The sequence below is a fragment of the Melitaea cinxia genome, chromosome 15 (assembly GCF_905220565.1).
Source record: "Melitaea cinxia chromosome 15, ilMelCinx1.1, whole genome shotgun sequence".
NCBI classification, from domain to species: domain Eukaryota; kingdom Metazoa; phylum Arthropoda; class Insecta; order Lepidoptera; family Nymphalidae; genus Melitaea; species Melitaea cinxia.
This window is the reverse complement of record NC_059408.1, coordinates 3950709-3973968: the sequence shown is the minus strand read 5'-3', so window position 1 is coordinate 3973968 and position 23260 is coordinate 3950709. Positions and strand designations below refer to the sequence as shown.

Here is a 23260-nt window from a genome sequence, read left to right as displayed (position 1 = left end):
TATGTCAATTGCATAATATCATTAGTAGATAATTGTAGTAGCGAAAATATTGAATAAGGAAAACCTGCCCCACAATACATTAGAACAATATTCTGATTGGTATATAATAAATTGTTATTTACTTCTATATTCGTTTAATATGTTCAGTATATTTGTCGAGATCCGCGGCTACGATAAAAACAGATAAGCAAATAAAAATTTGAAAAAGTATAGTTTTTGTTTCAATATATTCCATAGTGAACCAGTTAGACCTAATAAAGATTTATTATAAGTAACATGCTTATAATATAATCGTTAATATTGACTGTAAAAGTATAACTTTAACTGACTTTAAAAAAATGAGGTCTATGTGTTCACTATATATCTTATCTTACATAGGTATCTATCTACTTATCCAATTCAATAAAATACTTATGAAACTGAAAATGTTGGAACTGTACGAAAAAAAAAAAATCCCCCGTCCCGGTCAGTACAAGGCAGTATTTGTGCACTCAGCGGCCATTACCGCCTTCGTTCACGCCCAGCTAATAAATTTAGTCCCATTTGTCGGCGGCACGCGCTGACTATCTCTTAATGTGTGCGGTAACGTTTAGCCGTTTTTATTGTTCTTCTAATTGTTTATGGGATTAATGAGAGGGTCTTTGGCTATTTGTTGTTTTATTTTTGTTTTCGGAATTATAGCGAACTAGATGTTTAGTGATCAAATAGTTTTTATTACATTTTTGCTGATGGGGTAGAGAAGTTGATTTCGTTAAGCAGTTTTTTTTTTATGTTACACATTTATACAAAAAATACTAATATTCATGAATTTTATATGTACCAGTTTAGTTTCTACTTTTTATTTCTATTAAAAATACATGTATAAAACTATTAACTATTTTAGTATTATGATTTAAAAGATTAATACGTACTTTAACATAAACGTTTTTACTTATTTTCGATATAAATACTGACAAATTCCATTAAAATAATTAAAAAGTCTTTCGCGGAAGCATTATTAAATAAAAAAAAAAAACCTCAAAAAGATCTTAATGCGAGTGTTTAATTCATGACGGAGCGGATTTGCGGTGAATTGACGGCCGCTCCGCACGCCATTAGCGGACTAGAAAAAGTTATAGGAAAAACGAGATAGGCACGGTGTACACTGAGACGAATTACGTCTAATTTGACAATAGTTTGTTAAAGTACAGTATTTTTTTTTCATTTCTAAAAAGCTTTAACTTCAATGGCAAATGTATCTAACTTGTAATGTTTTTAAACTTAAAATGTGTTAAGATGAGAATGATATATTTTTCATGACTGTGATATGACAATAAATACTATATTTATTATATATCGAGAGACTCTGTCACTGATGTTACCCACTTTTACGATTAACCAAAAAAAAAATGCAAAGTAAATAAATAAATAAAATAAATACGTAAATCTTATCTTTCTAGCAACATTTGTGTCTTTTGACGACTGAAGACCACTGAATCTTGACATACACTGTCTTAAGAAATTTTGGTTAATTTTCAAAACACCAGAAATCAAAAATTTAGAAATGTTCCGTTATATAAACACATGAGCAATGCATATTGGTTCTCATCATTTCAAAGAGTACCTATAGTTAATAAAAAGTAAGTTTATTATTGTATTGTTTTCTGTAACGCTCATTGTGCGTCGCTCTTCAACTACCCTCCGGAGGAATTCTTACCGAGTTTTTAATAGCGTCGCCTGCAACCCTTTTACAATGATTAGATGTTACAATAAGGGCGGGAAAACATTGACAAATACCTTAAAGCCCACGAACTAAATTAAAAATTACGACTCTTTAAGTTTTGACAATAGCGATAAAATTCACTTCGGAGAGATTTCACGTTTTTTGATTACATTTTGAATAATAAATGCTCGGTTATTGAAGAAGTAATTTACTGAACGTAATAATTTTGTATCTCAAGGCTCGAATTACACTTTTTAACTTTTGATATAAAAATTTATCTCATTTTCTTCGCTCTGTAAATACGAAATGTTCGTGTTATTGTGTTAAAGATTATATCAGTACACGAATAGACAGCTATGGAGAAAGTTTATGTTTTCCGGTTTACAGTTGGTATGTATTTACCTTATTTGTATGAAAGTGAAAATTTCACGAAAAATCGTTATAATTGAAAAACTCCAAATAAGTACCACTTTTTATCTATAGAGAATCGTAAAATATTTTTGTACCAGAAGACAAGCTACAGTATAAGCTACAGATATTGTTGAATCGAAAAAAAGACACCTTCATATGTAAAACGTTTACTCAATCAGTAATCAATATTACGAAATAACACAACTAACGATAGAAACAATCAAATAAAAAGCGCCAATAACGCAATAAAACGTTTTATTTCAAACCTTAACCTCTATAAAGGCACTCCACGGAAGACTTGCCCCTAAATGCCCCAAGTAAACGAATATACTAGGAAATTGCTCTGAGAGCAGATGTGATTGCGAGGCCCCGGATACTGGCAATCATCAATCTACCCCCCGCCCCTCGCCGCCCCTCACCGCCCCTCGCCCGTATAAATCACGCTCACAATGGCCGAAGGAAGTTCTTAAGAAGAAAAACTATAGGTCATATCCTTCCTGGGAGGCGGCCAATCGGAAACGCTCGCTCCCTCCGAAGGGTTATTCGCTTAGGGCGATATTTTTCCACGTCGGCCCTCTGACGTCGTATCGTTCGTCATCCCTAGATTATGTAAGCCGAATTGATAGTGGTATGGTAACGCGGTTCTGAATTATTAATTTCGTTATTTGTTCGATTTTTTTTTTTGGGTACCGTTTTGAACCGGTTCGTTTCGGGTTTGCATTTTATTTTGCGTTTTCAATTGCAGTTTGGTAATTTGAAATTTTGTCAGTAACTGAGATACAATTCAATATTATTTTATTTTTGTACTAAAAAGTAGAAATTTAAATATGTATATTAGCTGTTATCTATATAAATAAAAATGAATGTTGCTAAGCGAAATAAATCGAGAATAGCTCGACCGATTCGGGTAATGTATTTGTATGTTCCTTAAGGCAAACGGAAGGTTTTAATCTTTAAAAACTAAAATAAAAATAAACAAAGTTTTTACATATGTTTAATTTTTATTATTAACTATTGACAGAACGGGCAACTAGTTATACATGTAATATAAGATCATTTAAAGATTTATTATTATTTATTTTACTTTCTGTGATTCTGGAGGGTGTTTTTTTGCTTTTATGAACTTTTATTAAATACGTCAACAACCTCTGTAAGACAAACAAGTAGGTATGTATTTAAAAACAAATCACGTATATTCTACTTAGACACCCCCCCCCCCACGTTAAATTTACTAAACCTTTCAGTTAGTCATTTTCAAAATACATGATATTTATACATATAGATATATCTCCTGTATTGTACTAATTATCATGTAAGTTTTTCGTTAAAAACAATTACAGATCCAAAAACCAGTTGCTACGTAGAAACAAACTTGCTCAACTATGTTATATAGTAATAAAATACGACATATATTACACTTGATTGTTGATAACACATTAAAATTTAACAATTCAAATAAATTAATTTCCGTGAAATTTTCATTCAAACCTTTCAAACATTTGTAGCACGAAACAGCCTTACGACAATTTAAGTATACATTCCTTTCTAGAATATAATAATAGAAAACAGAAGTGTAAGTAAATATCAACATGAAAATATCATTAGTTAGACGCGATACACAAATTTCTTTTCCTAACGGATTCATTTGCAGCTCGGCGGAATTTAGACGTGTTCCCCGCGAGCGGCAAATTGTGAATTAGAACACGTTTCCATTGTAGCACGCGTGCAATAATATTTATTATTTATTTAAATACATATAGGTTTCTAACACAGCATATAATAAAAATAATTAGCCAATAATGTGATGTTGTTTTGTTGAAAAGCAACTCAGCATTCTTATAAAATAATGAATCAATTAATGATGACATCAATGATAACAAAAATAAGCAAACAACAACTAAGCATGAAATGAGCTAGATTAGTTTTGTTAGTAGAGCATAATTCAATGGATGTAGTTTTGAACACATATGAGACTCTCATATATACGAGTAGGTATAATATTCAAAACTAATCAATGGAATAGTAGAAAATTGTTTCTACTATTCCATTGAATTTTGTTTTGTTTTAGCTTTGATATAGAAGATGTTTTTTTTTTAAAGGTTAACGTTATATAAATGTGTCGGCGTAAGTAAATAATAAATTGTTAATCTTGTTAAAATGAAGGAAAAAAATATTATAAAGGCTAGAGCTAATTTTCTTGATAAGTAAATTTAATAAAAAATTAATAAAAATTAATCAGTAAGTGTTATGTATAGGTGGTTGTGTTTAACTATCTAAAAAGTATCAAAGTTAATTTTTTACCTAAAAATAAATGCATTAAATGACATATTTATAATGATTGTCGTTATTCTTTCCCAATATTCAGTGCACCAGTGATCTCATGGCCACGCTTGCAACACTGTCAGAACAATATGGGAACACATTATGAACATGCTCAATTTATGTCTTTGTTGTATGTATACATATAATGTTAGAAATTAGCAGTCAAATTCAGTGGAAACGGTTCATGCAGTACGTCACGACGCCTCCGGCTCAGCGCTCCGCTTGTTAGCTAGTTTTTACGCTGCAACCCCTTTGTGGCGAATTGCATCAATGTACATACATCGCTTCACGGCACCCGCTTATTTAGTCAGACAACTGTTGTTATTATTTCTTCTTCAATCTTTTGACTATGATTATATTTATGACTGTTAATTTTTTTTTATCTTTGTGGTTAGGAAAGTTAGACATAGATTTTTTCCGCTACGTTTCTTGATACTAAATTCATAAGTGTAAAACAAATTTTTATGTCTAAGCTTATTTATAATAATAAATCTAAGCTTATTTATGGTACCTTTAATTTAATCTTATTATTCAAAAATAAATTTAATTTCTTCAAATGATTATATTTATAGCACAAACAACTATGATTAATAAAAGAAAATATTCAAAATTATATCCATTCATTTTCATAAAATAAAACGTAATTCCTCCTTCAATATTATTAAATTATCGCTAACGCCTCGAAATAGACTCCCATAATGTCATTTGACATTACGAACATAACAATTTTCATTTCTGTCCGCATTACGAGGATTACGCTCCCAATTTTCCGTCCCCTCGCACTCTATTATTGTAAATAATCTTGTCACTAATCCTAGTCCGATTACCGAACGTTCCAAATTCAAATAGGCTCAGATAATGTGGTTCCAAATTCAAATAGGCTCAAATAATGCGGTACCAATTCAAATAGGCTCAAATAATTCGGTTCAAAATTTAAACACGCGTGTAATTTACAAAATTGCCAGCGCCATGTGCGGTGCCCCGGGCGTGACGTCATATGTAAGTTAACGCTCGGCGCCGCGATGGCTCGTTCGGAAACCGAGCCGCTAAACGAGCGTAACGCAAACATTCACGGGTGGCTTGCGTAGACAATAAAACATAGTATTGGGTTTATAGTTTTATGCCTTTGTCACTTACCATTATTTGACACGAATGCAAGTGAGACGCGGGATTTTTCTGAAGTAGGTATAAGAATATTTAACTTCTCTTTATATTTTTCATGATATAAATTAAGATTACGAGAGTCTAGTAGAATATAATTTTACACAAAATAAAACTCATGTATTGATAGAAATTAATAGGTACATTTTTATTTTTACTTTTAAATTATCTAATACTGTTAAAAAAAACACGTAGAAGCTCAAATAATACCCTAAGTTGCTCATATTTGTTAAGAGCGTCCTAAGGTTCAGAACAAAAACAGCGCATCAAAACGCGTTACAAGCAACTGTTAAATATTTAAGATGAAAACAAACGTTCAAAGCAAGACTGAAGGGTGAACAGCCCTATTAAGGAACCACAAGCCATTTCAGGAGAGGGTTAGAAAAAAGTTAAATTTTAAAAATGTAACAGTTGCGATGCGGTGATCATCTGTAGACAAACATGCGGCATATTGCTGTGTGCGTCTGATTAGGGCAAACATCGAAGGGTCTCTTTGACCGCGTCGCTACCGGCCTAATGAGTAATGGGCCGGGTTAAATGCAATTTGTTTGCTAGTGTTCCTTTTGTATGATTTAGGGTTGAGTTGGTTAGACATTACCGTCTTCAATAAAAATCACTAGCTATAGCTACTCTCACTAACTCTGTGTGATATAAGGTCCGAAAAGATTCACTTTTGTTGTTAACTTTGAATTGTTAGCAGTATTCGACTGGTACATTGTAAATTTTACTAATGTAGCCACCATCTGTAAAGTTCTGTCATACCCCTGGAGTTTATTATTTCAATTTGGAAATGCGGTGATTGTACAGCCTCTATGTGCCATAAAAAGCGGAAGCAGGTCGTAGGCGACTAACAAATTAAATTTGTGAAGGTGAACATAAGATGATACACCTACAGAAAGTCTTTAGTGAATCCTGGAATACATTAAAATTCCTGTAAGTCTAGAAAATCATCTGTCATGTAGTAAACCATTCCTTCAAATCTGCCTATTAACATAAGAGCCCGTGAGGGCCAGACTTTTGTCATTTTATAAAAGCTGAAAGTTTCTCATTTCAAAGTTTGTCATTTCCTAATGCGTAATTTTTACTATTCTGCTCGAAGTAATATTAGATATCGCGTTAACCAGAGCCATAAACTTTTGTAATTAAAATTACGTCATAGTATAAAACTGAATTTCATACGTGTCACTTGGGTACCTATTAGAAGATTTTTCTTCAGTAGTCGGTCAATTTCGATAGCTCCAATACCCACCTAGGCAAATTTTATAACCCTTTGATACCTGGTGTCTGCCAAAGTAACCATGAGTTAAACTTCGTATTTGGCCATTGCTTCTATCGGTTTTGGGAGCATGTACTGAGAAATTTTCAGTTTTTATGAAATGACGAAAGTCTGGTTCTCCTGGGCTCTCGGCCTATATAGACTTGATCTAATTTGATAATACAGCCCTCAAGAAGTGGTTTCTAGATGAGAAACGTTAACTAGGTTTTTTAGGATCATTTTTTTTTTTAGTCGGAAGGTGGTGCTTGCCACATTGTAAATTAATCGAGACCTGATAATTAATTTTTCAGCTATCTCCTAATAATGTTTATTTATTTTACTATTTTTTCGTCTACCTACATTGTATTACTGGTCGATCTAATTGAAGTCGGTTTTTTTTTTCGTTCGCAAGCAACACGATTATGTTAAATTGGAAAAAAAATCTTCATATATCAAGCAAACATCAAGCAAATTGTCAAACAAAAAATTCTATTATATAAATTTTATTTTAAAAAGCGATCAAGTATAGCCAAGTTATTTCGCTTCGAGAATTTTCCCTCTAATATAATTGTCGAATTTTATATTTAATTCACCGACATCGATCATTCATCTCCTTCGGGGAGTATCGGTTGTCAATTTTAACTTCGTAAGAAATCGGTATAACTCGAGTAATATTTATAAGAGCGTTGTCCTGGTAAACACTTATTAACTTAGGGTCAATTTAGCTTATTATAGATATAACTTAGAGTCTTTATCATCTCAACTAATAAACTACAAATCTTCTCTTTCACTTATGAGTTTGATGATGACACAAAAAAACATAGGCCTGTCTTAAATCACTTTGCAAAATCTTCATTCAATTGAAAGTTACAACGTAATTAATGCAAATGAATTTCATTCTGAAGTCGTGATTTTAGAAATAATTTTTTTTTTTAAAATGAGAATTTCTTTTTACTTCGTTTATATAAATATTAGCATTTGTTACTTATATGTATGGATACCTAATATGTATGTAGGTTCTGGTGTACATTATAGTACATAATAGCTAAGTTAATACAAAAACGTGAAGTAAACAAAAAAGGCCGAGGACAGAAACAAAGTGTGTTTAACCGTTATTTCCATAATATTTTAGTTTTATCGTCGGACCTTTGTGCATTGTTTATGGGCTAAAAGGTCGGCCCCGGCGATATATCACCGCTCTACTTTATTACACCCGCCATTAGAAATAATATGAAGACCACTTACACTATCAATACGATTTCGTGAAACAAAGGATTCATTACTATTTGTTCGAATAGAAAGTAGAAATAATGGCAAATATAATTCTGTGTATTTTCATTTTATTTGTCCGTTAAAACCCCAAAAATAAATGCGATATTTTTAAAGTAAAATCATATCTTATTTTGTAATTAATAACTGTGAGAAATTAGTGTTATACTAAATCATAACAATCTGGTAGTTAAAAAAATTAATCTGCTAGTGTTCGGAAAAGGCGTCTTCCCTCAAAAAAAAGAAGAATTATTAATACAAATTTTAGTAGCGTAGCAAGCGAAAAACAACTACAATAGAAAAGTTTAGGTTAGGTTTAAAGAATTTATTCTCAAAAAGAAAATTCACTTACATGAGAACAACATAATAAATGTATAATACAAATATTCGCCTTATAAGTAGGTACTTAGTTAACGGAATATAGTATAAATAAGTCGTTTTATATTTGTTCTTAATCACTATAAAAGTGGGTATTCTCTAAAATATACTTTGATAGTTGAGACTTAAAAGTTTTCTTATTCCTTCTTTTTAAAAATCTATCATTGAAAGTGAACTCTATGTAACTATACGTTTGTGAGCTGTTACTAATTTCTATTTTTTATTTAACCCATTGGGTGTTTGTGCAGTCCTTGTGGGTCTCCCCACCGTGCCTCGGATAGCACGTTAAGCCGTCGGTCCCGGTTGTTATCATGTACAACTGATATCGATCGTAACTTATAGTATATCATAATATATCCGCCAACCCGCATTGAAGCAGCGTGGTGGATTAAGCTCTGTTCCTTCTCCTACATGGGGAAAGAGGCCTATGCCCAGTAGTGGGATATTACAGGCTGAAGCGTATTTAACCCATGATTGCATTAGAGCAAGTTGTTTAATTTCATTTAAATTTCGCTTAGGCACAAGTGGTTAGTACATATTATATCCACTTAGGCACTTAGTTTATTACTACTATTAGTACTTTATCCAATTAGGCCTCAAAATATGTAATAGTATTCAAATATAAATTTAAGCTAGTTTGCTTACCTAAGAAATTTTATAAGTTATTGCTTACAATCGAAATATTTTACGCGAAAAATTGACATCACGACGATTCTTAACCCTTCAACTCTTTCTCCCGGGATTGTTTGTCAATTTATCTTTTACTATACCCATAAAAACTTTCCAAATAATCTCGGGCCGTTCGAGTATCGCTATAAACACAATATCGTAAGCATTGTCTATTTACGAACAAATAAGTATTGGAAGCGGGCCTCGGGCGCCGGGAAACTATGAAAAATGACCGGCGGAAAATTGTACGGATTCACGAGGATTCGAAAACGATACTCGATCTTGGAGAAACCGTGGGACGGACTGTATCTGTTTTAAAACGTATTTTTTTTACAGGTTCGTCCCGTCCAATTACCAATTAGACTCGTTTCAGAGTACAGCAAATTTCACATTAGGCTTTGCTTATATTTCAATATATTTTTAATCATTCAACAGTAAAATTTACAATTTATTTATACACATAATATAAAATTATTTATTTTGTGATGTTAAAATAATAAATAAAATTGGTGTGTCTGTTTGTAATATTAAAATAACCGGTTTTTAATAAATTCATATGTAGAAACGGCTGGACCGATTTTGACGTCGCGATATCAAATAAAATTAATTATTGTAGGTAATGAAATCAAGATAGTCGAGTAAGGAAGACATTTCAATTCTAGCCATACATTCCACGGTTGAATGTACTAGTGCTAAATTTTTGTAATTAGCTCACATATATTAAAATAATTTCTGTGACATCTGTACACGCCAGTTAGGGGCAAAAAAGCGTGTTTCTAAGTCTTCTTAATCAAAGAAGATCCATTACCTGTAAATAAAATAAAAAGATAAAAGTATACAGTGGTGATCTGGATTATTAATCGAATCTATAATAGTATGTTCGCATACATGCTAAATTAATTTAAAAAGTAATTATACGCAATCAAACTACTTTAATATATATTTAATGATTCGTAGCTTCTCGTTAAATAATAAGTTAAAGTAAATAATAAATAATATACGACAACATAAAAGCAATTTACTCATAATTCGTATCAAAGCCGGTCCTGTCTCATCGTGCACTCTATTTTCCTATTTGCGCGGCAGATTGGTCGTGATTGTATTGTTTGCGACCTCACCCCCCACCCGGGGCGAAGTCGCGCGGAAAATGTGTTGACTGACTCTTGAAATACGTTTGCGAGACTACTGTAGACATTGTTTAGTGTATTATTAATTTATTGGCTGCCAATATTGTGTGTATATTAGCAATAGCTGTAACTTTGTATAGGTACTCGTACATTACATTTTGTATGCTTAATTTGAGAGTTGAAATTTTGTGATATTTCTATAATGGAATGGAGAAATCGGTGAGGCAATAGAATATTTACTCCAGCGCTGTTGTTGCTCGTTGTAACAAATTTGAAAAATGACTATTAATCCCACTATGAAGAACATTAAGTTCGTTAAAATCTTATGGCAGGAATCCGAAAATGCCCACAACACAAAAACATCCGCTTAGATTACTAAAATAATTATGTAGGTTTATAAAAATGAATAGAAATAGGAAATAGAGAAACAATTATCACCAAAATGGTATAACTACTGGTTAAGCACTTACTCTAGATGGATTAATAGAACCTATAACGCCGCGTTGGCGCAACGTTCACCACACTGGTTTATGGCTCTTCCGCTGGCGGTTGCGGATTCGATCCCCGCACATGGCAAACATTTGTATTGGCCATACAGGTGTTTGCCGTGGTCTGAGTGTTTGTACAGTCCTTGTGGGTCTCTCCACCGTCCCTTGAAGGGCACGTTAAGTCGGTCCCGGTTGTTATCATGTACACCTGATAGCGATCGTTATTCGTAGTAGGGAATATATCCGCCAACCCGCATTGGAGCAGCGTGGTGGATTAAGCTCTGATCCTTTTTCTAGAGCGGCCTATGCTCAGCAGTGGGATATTACAGGCTAAAGCGTAGCGTAATAGATCCTGAACAGACAATCAATTTTACAGATTAGTTATACTGCAAGCTTAGGTAAAACATATAGGATTTGGTTCAAAAAAAAGTGGTGACGGTTATTTTTATTGACGTTACTGAAACAGAACCTTATAAAAGTATTACCTCATAACGTTCTGATCACCTCACAATTGACAATAACGACATCGCAATCCACTTCCTAGCCAATCACCTATCGTTACTTGCGTCGTAATATGTGAAGATAACTTTTATGAGAAGGAAATTGTGTTTATGCGCTCGTGTGTCGCGATTTACCGCCAGCGCCGATGCCCGTAATCAGAAATATTGCGATACCACGAAGTCACACTCTGTTCCAACTCATGAGATACATTTGAAAAAATATCACATAATTATATAAAAAGCCTACACATTAGATGCAGTTTCTTCTAATGTTTATAAGGAATTATATTTGATTCTTGAAATTTTACAATTGAACTTTCGTTTTTCATTTTTTGCTACGTATACTTTTATTTTATAATTCATTTTTATTTTTTCCAGAATAGCAAACTAAGGGTTGTATTATGTTTAAGTCCATTGTCCAACGGTTTTATTATCTAAAAATTCCATTACAACTTTTTAGCGTACATAATGTTACTTACACATGACGTCACCATCTTTACATAATTTATGTGTTACTAAAAACCAGCAGATTACTACATTTACAGTACTTACTATATTACAGTTTTGAATATTTGAACTAGTTTGTCATGTAAACAAGAGGAACTTAATTTATTTGTGTCTTAGAAATAATGTTTATTAAGGGGATAAAATTATTGGCTAAAAAATTAATTCAATATCACGATACTCGCGAATCATAAACATATTTTATATGGTACAAACTCGCTGTAGCTTATGAAATGCGTTCAAGCCTAAGGCTTCGAGTCGTTTCAATGATATTGTCGATCTCACACGGATAACAAACAAGTTATTGGTTTCATATTGCCCGCTTTTGCTCCTGATACTGTTTCGCGATCGATCTTATTTGTAACTGTTATATTTATTCAATGTTTTTTTTTATTCTTTATTGTTATTAAATATTAAATTTAATAAAAAGAGCATGATTTATGAATATTTATTGTTTATAAAATGTACGTAATAAAAATATGAGTGATATGTTTGAAATTATGTTTTTAGATTTGAAGATAAATTGAAATTGAAAAAATAATTTTTAAATGTAATTGATTAGATGTTCTTTAGTTGTTATTTTTTTACTCACCAATTTTATTAAACCATAAACTTAAAAATTACAAAGTAAATGCATTTATTCTGTACGCCCTACGTAGCTGCTACAAAGCGCTACGAATATATTTCATAGCAACGCAAAATACTCTGAAAATTAATTACGTGGGCATTATTTATCTATTTTAAGTAAATAATTTTATTAACGTAATTAGATCATATATCTTTTTTTAAAATACGCGTTAAATTTCTAAAATGCATCGTGAAAATTATTCGTTGCTCGAGACGAGAACGATCCACTCGAAACACAGGTGTAACAACATCGTTACCACAATCACCACTAACGATGTCTCAAATCTAGACACTCAACTTTACCTACATAAACTACTCGACATACCTAAACAACTTATTTAAAAAACCCCTATAAAATACACCGTATTACTTCACAATAGCAGGCATATTCCCTTGCTGTAATAACGCATAAAGATAACTGTTGCCATCCCTATCGTACATTCAAGTTATATAATAAAACACGGAATAGTATACAAAAATAAATAAGCAGTTGTCGTCCTTATTGCCTCTGCAATACCGTAGGGATTAGCGTGTAATAATAATGTAGAGTCGTGAGGTGCGTGGCCGTGTGGTTGTGATTTCTAATTGGAGCGGCAATGTGATGTGGCCGCGGGCGCAGAGCAGAAAGCAATTTAGAGGAAAATGTGTTTTTTAATTGTACGCGACGCGTCGCGGTTTATGAGTGGAATAATGAGACGTGTGGTGTTTGTTTTTGATACTAGTGTTTGCGCCCGTTCATACATGTTTAATATTTTGTTGCAGGTCCATAAGGATTTCTTCGGGCGTATCGTTCCCCTATCTCAAGTACAAAAACAAGGTAATTAAAGGTTTATTTGTCTATATGGTTAATAAACATAAAAATATCAAGTACTTCTAGAGATTAATTGTGAGTGGCCGTTTAACGTTTTAAAGTTTTTATGTACGTATTAACATTATTATCTGTCGCCGTACATCGGCAACCGTGTAGCAAGAAAGGTGCCATATCTTAAAAGGTAGTTAAAAGTTAAATAAACGTACATTAAGTCGATGTTTATATACATTACATTTCATTAAAAAAAAATGTTTAAAAATGCGCTAATAAACAGAATCAAATACACCACGCTATGGAAGAGTAAGTAATATAACGTAAAAATTCATATACATAAATGATTACTCGAATAAAAATAAGCGTTTTCAATAATTAAATTTTGATGTCAAAGATGCATTTCGCTCTGGTCGCCCGGTTACAGATAAACGTGACGACATTATTGAAAAAGTGGAGCTAGATCGACATTTGAGTAGTTACGATATAGCTGAAGATCTGAGAATTGACCATAAAACAAACAGTTTTGACCCATTTGAAGAAGGCTGGCTATACAAAAAGCTCAATATATTGGTGCCAAAAGAACTCTCTGAATAAACCTAATGGACCGTGTACTAATTTGCGATTCTCTCTTAAGACGTAATGATATCGAACCATTGTTGAAGAGATCAATCACTGGTGACGAAGTGGATCACCTACGATAAGAATGTACGAAAAAGATCGTAGTCAAAGGTAGGTCAAACTACACAGAGTATCGCGAAACCTGGGTTGACACACAATAAGGTGATGTTGAGAGTATGATGTGATTTGAAGAGCACTATTCATTATGACCTTTTATCGCCAGGCAAAACCATCGATTCGAATTTCTACTGCCAACAGCTAATGGTTTTTTATAGCATATTATAATTGTAGAGACTAAATCAACGATCCAACTGAAATCAAAATATTAAATATATCCATATATGTAATAGATATCGTTATATATTTTCAGCAATTAAAACAAAGTATATTACGTATCATAACATTAATAAACGTATCCATTATTACATATCACCCAAGATATTATCACATAACGTTACAAGTGAGCCTATTATTTTCAATTACACTCCGGGAAGGGTTGTTAATATTCATTTGACGTCGCCCGCCGGAATCGAACACCTGATCCCGCCGTAATTGTCCGCGCCTAACCGATTGTCTACCATTTTGGATATTAAACGTATAATTCGGTCGGGGACGTTTTAATAGACATCGAAATATTGTTTTCGTGAAAGGGTTGGAGTTCACTGATGAATTTTAACGTTTGAATTTAATAAATCAATAGTAAACGTAGTGTTACGGTATTGTAACAGACTTAAAATGTCAAAAACATAGTAAATGCTAAATGTCTTAAACGTAAGATAAATAATATGAGGATTATTTATTATGAAATAAATATATTGTTTTAAAAATTTGTGTTGGGAATTTTTCGAGACGATTATTAGTTTTTCGACTCCGTTAACATTTCCCATTTTCCAGGTTTATTATATCATCATCATCATCATTTCAGCCGATCACAGTCCACTGCTGGACATAGGCCTCCATAAGTTCACGCCAAAAATGGCATGAACTCGTGTGTTTTGCCCATAGTCACCACGCTGGGCAGGCGGGTTGGTGACCGCAGGGCTGGCTTTGTCGCACCGAAGACGCTGCTGCCCGTCTTCGGCCTGTGTATTTCAAAGCCAGCAGTTGGATGGTTATCCCGCCACCGGTCGGCTTTTTAAGTTCCAAGGTGGTAGTGGAACTGTGTCATCCCTTAGTTGCCTCTTACGACACCCACGGGAAGAGAGGGGGTGGCTATATTCTTACTGCCGTAGATTATTATATAAAAATCACAAATTATTTGTGTTTAAGCTAAAAGCTAATAAAGTTGATGTGAAATAGAGGCTAAAGTTTCTTTTTTTGGACACTGTTGCTTATTACTATTTTCACTCTGGAGTAAATGAACATAATTTGAATTAGCAATGACACTCAAAATTTTCCTATTTCCATACCATACAATTCGAAATGACATGAAATACAATTCAAAAGCGACAAGTAGAAGCACAGAAAAATAAAAATTGAACCAGTTATTATTACGAATTCTTGTTAGTACTAGACTCGATGTGAGATATATATTTGATACTAAATGTAACCTGATTACACGTCTCAATTACATTTGACATATACCAATTGCTCGTGCGATAATTGCGTGGTTGTCGAAAATGGTTTTCTCATTGTGAGGCCATCGCTTTACAACAATTGCTTTCTCGCTAACTTGACTAGGTAATGATCTCAACGCGATTTGTAACAGGATAGAGTGTAAAATTTATCTCACGCCGGCGTGGATTTCAATGTCAATCTAAAACATATTTAATATTCCCCTTTATAGATAAATTTTCATCGTAATTAATTAGCTAAACTGGTATAAGTTTAATAGGACGGCGATACTTATTACCATTGCAATTTTTTAAATACTTTTTGAGTGACAGTGTCATATCAAAGTAATCTAGACATGTTATTGTATGTTTTTTGACCTTTATACTTTTTCCTTGCTCTATATATATATATATATATATATATATATATATATATATATAGTATTTATTGTCTATATGTAACACTAGGCTTGTATGTGTGCTAGGCTACCCTAATGCATACCTACTACGTTCGACGTAGCTAACCTCTACGAACTATACGTCGTTTCGTAGATCTGCTACGAAGTCAATTCACAATCTTATAGTACATTTTATTTTGGAAGTAAAAAATAAAAAAAGTACCTCAGTCAGTCAGTCTTTCAAATGGCTTCATTCATTCGTTATTATATTAAATATTGTATTAATTATTAAGGAATTAACAGTTAGTTAATTATTAAAAAAATACATTTATGTTAATAATACGCATACATATTTTTCAAACATAATTTTCATTTAACAAAAATCTACCACACAATCTCCACACGATATATAACATCAATCAAAATCCCGTTATTTAAATAAAACATAATAACGTATCTTCCCATCCCCGAGCAAGTTATAATGAGACGAGCTAAGTCAATTGTTCGAACCGTGTTTGATTTGAGATCCTCCATTGTACTCACTCGATTTCAGTTAAATATTATTAATTCTCAGTTTACATTTATCGTTGAATGGATTTTTGAGTTTTGATTGAGTTCCGATTTCACGTAATGGTTATCGTTGAGGGATTATTTGATGATTTGTGTAATTTCAATTGTAGTAACTTACTACTATATAATTATAATTAATAATGTTTTATTATAAATCAATTGTTTAACATATTTTTTGTACGTAATGTTAACTGTAGTTTAAACTGTAATGCCAATAATACGAACAGCAATATAACAAAATTGAGGAGTATTCTTTTTTGTTGTACATCCTAATGAATATGTGAAATTAAAAATGTTGTAAAAATGCGTGTTGAAAAATACAATTTCTAATAGACTTGCAAACACTATGTTGTAATGTAAAAAAGTTGATATTGTAATATATTACGAAATATTATTATTATATATCCTATATTAAAACTGAAATAAACTGCACGTATTAAGCGTGTAACACTTCGACATTAAAGAAAATTAACACAAAAACCTCTAAACGATAATCAGCGAACGTTTACTCCACAGGCTATTTCTATTAAAAACCAACGTGTATGAATGTACCTCATTAAAGCCATCTTCTCATCAAGCTCGCCTTTAATTCACCGTCGCCCGTATAAAGCCTGCCTAAATTAAAATGCTACACTAGTTACCGGGTCTCACGGTAAAAGCGAAGTTATTAACGCGAAACGGTTAAGAGTAAGTCGGATTTAAATGTCGATGGTTCTGTTAAGGGTTTGAAGAAATTTTAGCGAGAGTTAGATTACAAATTATCTAAACTGCACTGCAGGGTAGGGAACGTACTTTAACCTTGCAGAAAATCACAGCCACAATACTGTCCTAATATCGTGTCGTGTTCATGTGGTAAGGCTCCTGGGGACACTCCGTGTTGTTAGATGAGGTAGCGGCGGCTATGCGCTTGTTATTATAGTATGCTGCTCCGGTGTTAAACGGTTACCTTAGTCTTTGGGTGCCTGCTACTAGTATTGCAGACATCCCAAGGCTACGGTGACAGTTTAGCATCTGGGGGCACGGTAGTGCCCCCGCCAAGACGAAACAAAAAAAAAAAAAAAAAAAACGAAAAGCACTACCTATCTTTTCTCGAAGTGCTTCGTCGTTTTTTTGGACCCTCATAACTTGGGTTTGGATTATACCGGATAAACAAAATTCTCAGGATATGATGTCAATAGTGGACTTATTAATCATATGAAGTTTCAATTGCATAGCTCTTATACTTTAGATTTTATTGGTATCTAAAAAACCCCGATTTCGTCACTCACTGATGATCATCAAAATTCTTAGAGTACTTCCTGAAGTCCCAGAAAGCTGAAATTTGGTATGTAAGCTAGTATTAGTACACAAACAACAAAAAAATTCTAAAACTTGGAACTTTTACCCCCTAACCCCTTTAAATAGGGGATGGAAGTTTGTATGAGACTTCCGCAAATTTTGATGCTAGAAGTCTGAAAATTGATATAGGGACTCCTTGTTACTTCTTGTGATAAATAATAATAATAAAAAAATACATAAAAAATAAAAATCGACAAATATTTTTGACATTTCATCTTAAAAATTTATTTATTGATTTAGAGTGAAAGGTTAATTACAAGTTTTTGGTGTGAATATTTGGTGATTTATAAAAGATAATATAGAGTCTGTGTATTTAAGGAGATAAACCAGTTGGTTTATTCTATATTTGTATTTCTTCGTTTGACATAGTTATTAAGTTCTCTTATAGTGGTTTTTTTTTTCAAGACAGCAAAGTAATTTTCTGATATATTTATAGCTGTGGATTTCGTGTTATTTAACGTTCTTCTATAATTATATGTATAAACTATTAAGTTTTCGTCCACTTTGCAGTTTTCTTACGTTTCGTGTTTGTTCGGTTTTATTATACACATATTACTTTTATTGAGAGTATTATCCGTATTCGTCGTTTGCGGTCAATTTAGTGTTATTAATGTTCTTTATCTGGGGGCACGGTAGTGCCCCCGCCAAGACGAGCCAAAATAAAAAAAACGAAAAGCACTACCTATCTTTTCTCGAAGCGCTTCGTCGTTTTTTTGAACCCTCATAACTTGGGTTCGCATCATACTAGATAAACAAAATTCTCGGGATATGATGTCAATAGTGGACTTATTAACTATATAAAGTTTCAATTGTATAGCTCTTATACTTTAGATTTTATTGATATCTAAAAAAGCCCGATTTTGTCACTCACTGATGATCATCAAAATTCTTAGAGTACTTGCTGAAGTCCCAGAAAGCTGAAATTTGGTATGTAAGCTAGTATTATTACATACACAACAAAAAAATTCTAAAACTTGAAACTTTTACCCCCCAACCCCTTAAACTAGGGGATGGAAGTTTGTATGAGACTTCCTCAAATTTTGATGCTAGAGGTCTGAAAATTGATATAGGGACTCCTTGTTGCTCCTTGTTATAAATAATAATAATAAAATACATAAAAAACAAAAATCGGAAAATTGATATAGGGACTCCTTGTTGCTCCTTGTTATAAATAATAATAATAAAATACATAAAAAACAAAAATCGGTTATTAGATAAATATTGACTTTAGTAGTATTAAAGCACAACAGGCAGCTATAGTCGAATATAATCGCCTAAAAGCCAAGTATCGCCTTGATCTATCGCTTATTATAAACAGTAAACCAACAAAGAAAAATGCAAAGATAGAGAGTGATTTATGAAAAAAGGCACCTCTGATTTGCAAGAAATACACCCCAAAACAAAGAAAGAAAAAATGAACAAAATACCAAAATATTGTCATAAGCAACTTACAAAAAGCAGTGAAATCCCAACAAAAACATTTTCATGTAAAATGTTGCCAAGACGAGATCATATGGCTCGCACTGTCAAAAAGTTATCAGATCTCATGTAGAGCCAAGCTTCTAACTCTACACGCCCCAACTCTACAAGCCCTAACTTCACAAACTCTACACCTTAGTCAAAATATGTGGCTTGGCCGTTTCGCTACCGTCACGTGGGCGTAAGGTAAAAAATTTATTCACTGTTTATTACTTTTCTGTTATACAAAATAGTTCTATTAAAGAAAAAATAAAAAGAAGAAGAATAATTGATATACATATAATACAAATAAAAATAAAAAGAGAATATATATATAAATGAAACAGGAAAGTCGTCATCTACAACATCGGCAGCCGGTAGTAACGAAACGGCCAAGCCACATATTTTGACTAAGGTGTAGAGTTTGTGAAGTTAGGGCTTGTAGAGTTAGGGCGTGTAGAGTTAGAAGCTTGGCTCTACATGAGATCTGATAACTTTTTGACAGTGCGAGCCATATGATCTCGTCTTGGCAACATTTTACATGAAAATGTTTTTGTTGGGATTAGGTTGACCGTACGCTTACGTTTATGTATTTTATCAACAAAATTGTAACGGAGAAAATTTAGTCAGGTTCCGCTGAACAATGCGTTGGGTTAAATGATTCGAGAAAGTATCTAATTCGTGTCCTGATGTAGTGGCGACGATATTTGCTAAGAGCACTAGCTTGGTTTGTTATTTATATTTGTTTCTTAACATGGTATTTTATTGGGTCTCCAATATTTTAGAGAGAGAAAACTTATGATGATCTTACTATCGTTACTCCTGTGACATACTATTTATTTATTTATTCTTAATGTACACCAAAATACAGACACATATAAAGAAAGATACAATACAAGATGTACAAAGGCGACCTTATCGCTAAATAGCGATTTCTTCCAGATAACCTTTGGGTACTGGACACGATACAGTAGCAGCGGTTAGAAGTGTGCACACACCAGGCCGCACCACAATCCATAATTAACGTTGCCTTTTATTTCATTGCTATAATATTAATTTGACTAAAATGGAATCTTCCGGTTATAGTCACTACCAGCATAATTTAAATATCTGCTAAAAATAATAAAAATAAAGCTTTTCTAAAATTCTACGGTATTCCAAACCCCCGCTAGATTACATAATACGATAGGTTTGCTCGCAGTCGGTGGGCGTCACAATGCTAGCTATTAGAGTATGCAAACAGGCTCGGCCTCCAAGTAATTATACAAGTTGATTATATCCCCGCGCACGCCTCCCTCAGCTGCCTTTATCTAGCTGTCGCTTTGTACTCCTTGAGAGTGTGACTCCAACGATTCCGTTGCGTAGCAACTCGATTATAATTTTACTGTTCCATGAGATAACACCTATCTTCTATATAAATAAAAATGAATTCCTAAGTGTCGCTAAGTTTAATTTCTTTTGTTTTGTAAGTTTCGTAATTCTTTGTTGATGATTATTACGAATAATAATAATTTTTCAATTAATAAATTGCGCATAGAGCTGAGGAAAGGTTAAGTTTTACCAGCGGTTAAGTTACCAAATGATCCGGTTAACTACCAATCGATGTATTTTATTTTTACGTAATTAAAATATTTTTAATTTTGTTTAATGTAAACCTAGTCCTAACAATAACGACCACAAAAAAAAAGTATTAATTTCCAATTTGATACCGTTTGTAAGTTATGCACATACATTTCGGTGATTAATTTTCATTTATATGGGTTTGTTATTTTAATCAGCAATAAATAAACATATTTATATTAATACATCTTCCACAGACGCGGTCTCCGACGTCATATCGTCAAGCAGTGTGTTCTACCAGTACCGGGAAGGCTTTAACAACGCAGTGCGTCGAAACGTTCGTATACGCGATCTCTTATAGAGATTTTTATTCAAACTGGCAACTATATAAAATAAACTTTAGTCTGTGCATAGACTAAATTTTTTGTATTTTCTGTCTATAAAGAAAAAGCACACATAAATGTGTTAATCTTTTTTCTACTACTATATATGAGCTACATCGTAGTAGAGAAAAACGACTAAAATTGATGAACGAATGATGATGTTTTGATAATGTAGCAATTTTTGATTTGTTTAGAAACGACTCTAAATCGGTAATCGGATCAGCGTTACTAACCCCGAATGTGTCAAATATGTCAGTGCATAATCTTATATTATTATTTTTTTATTTATAATAGGAAAAATGTGAACCAAACTTGTGATGTTTTATTCCGTATTACATATTGTACAGTGTTGTAAATTATTTTTGTACCCTTTTGTGAATTTAAAAAAATAATAATAATAAACTGCATCTAACAGACAAATGTGTTTTAATTGTTTCAATTATATTTTTATATTTATCTATGCTTAATGTACACCGAAATACAGACACAATTAAAAAAAGACAATACGAGATGTACAAAGGCGATCTTATCGCTAAAGAGCGATTTCTATTTATATTTTATTTGACTTTTTATCTAAATATCACATATGCACAAACATTCCTTTGTTATAAGACTAAGGGGTAGACATACAATAAGATATATATGCCCTTTTCAGCCTATCATAATTGACTAGCTTTCGCTTGCGGCTTCAGTATCGTGAATTACACGATTTTAGCTATTCTGTTTTCTTCTGTTAAAATATAGCCTATGTAGCTTACATAAAAAAATTATATAGGTGACATACAGAATCCAATTATTATTATGAAGACCCAAAAATTGTTGCTATATAAATAGCGAATTTGTTATTTAAAAAAAATAGCCCATCTCATTCAATGGCAACTTAGCATTCTACTGGTTTAAGAGTTTTTAAAATCAATCCAGTAGCTTTTTAGTTTTCGTTACAAATATCCTAAAACAGTAAAAATACAAATCTTATGTATTTAAAATATTAGTATAGATGAATTTAGTCATTCCGCTTCGCTTCGCTTCAGCATATCGCAGTCCGCTGCTTGACATAGACATATCTGGCGTATGCTTTATCAAAGACCGGTAAACAGATTTTTTTAAATATAACTAGGTCAGCAAACGAACGTACTGCTCACCTGATGGTAAGCGACTACCGTAACCTATAGACGTCTGCAACACTAGAAGCATCGCAAGCGCGTTGCCTTTGGGATAGGGTATCCCCAATTCCCCCCAGGAGCTCTGGTTAACTTTCTCACCAACAGGAACGTAACACTGCTTGAAAACAGTATTATTTAGCTGTGATCATCTGTAAGGTCGAGGTACTTCCTCAGTTACTATATAAATATAGTTAACGATGTGTATTCTATAGTTAATTGGTATAACAATGTGTCTGATACCAAAACAAAGCATTAAAATTTAACGCAAGCATTGTTCCATCAACGACTATAACTCAAAAACTTGAACAGACATCACCTGCGTTAGTGGTATTAAAAGCGTAAGCGCTGAAATGCGCCACAAACTTATTTCATAAATTCATCAAACATATATTTACGAGTATTCGCGTCCAACCGTTGTGATAAACGGCTTAACTTTTAATCTACGATTGTTCTTGTTTTGTAATTATTACTTACGTTAAAACTTAGTAAATGTTTAGAAATAGAGAATAAATTAGTCGCTGGTTTTTATTCGTACATAGAGGATACGGATTTTTTTTAAGTATCTGTAGAAGTAGTAAAGTTTTTTGATCTAGAACCTATAAAATTTCAAAAATATAGTAAAACAACGTTTAATTTACGCCTCTTGGCGTTTGGAAAAAGAAAATAAGATAATACGCGCCTTTGGCTTGGCGCTTGGGGTGCATTCCTCTAGAATGTAACGCGCCGTATCCGTTAGAGCGCCATACTCGTGGCCAGCAGCTCGTGGATAGCTTCCTATGCAGCAATGTGACCGATACAGGACTGGACCGGTGAATGTGAAACAAATGTGACCGGTAAGTACCTGCGTAAGACGAAGTCTCAGCGATTATGGTGGGGAAGTATATCGTCCACCGTCACTGAGTCTGCCACTGGGGATTCCAAGTCCTCCTTCCATCAGTTCATCAGGGCTCTCTGAACCTGAGCACTGACGTTCTGCGTTCGGTCTGCGCTTAAGATTTGTC

At 33.0% G+C, this 23260-nt stretch overlaps 1 protein-coding gene across 1 annotated transcript in view; it reads left to right on the top strand.

Annotated features, from left to right (window-relative positions):
• Positions 1 to 21512, top strand: part of LOC123660619 (chromosome transmission fidelity protein 18 homolog) — a 39492-nt gene extending 17980 nt beyond the window's left edge. Inside the window, exons 17-18 of the mRNA XM_045595676.1 lie at positions 13176 to 13230; positions 20971 to 21512. Of these exons, the coding sequence (XP_045451632.1) occupies positions 13176 to 13230; positions 20971 to 21074 (159 nt within the window). The 3' untranslated portion in view covers positions 21075 to 21512. The remainder of the gene's footprint in view (positions 1 to 13175; positions 13231 to 20970) is intronic.
• The last annotated feature ends 1748 nt before the right edge of the window (positions 21513 to 23260 follow it).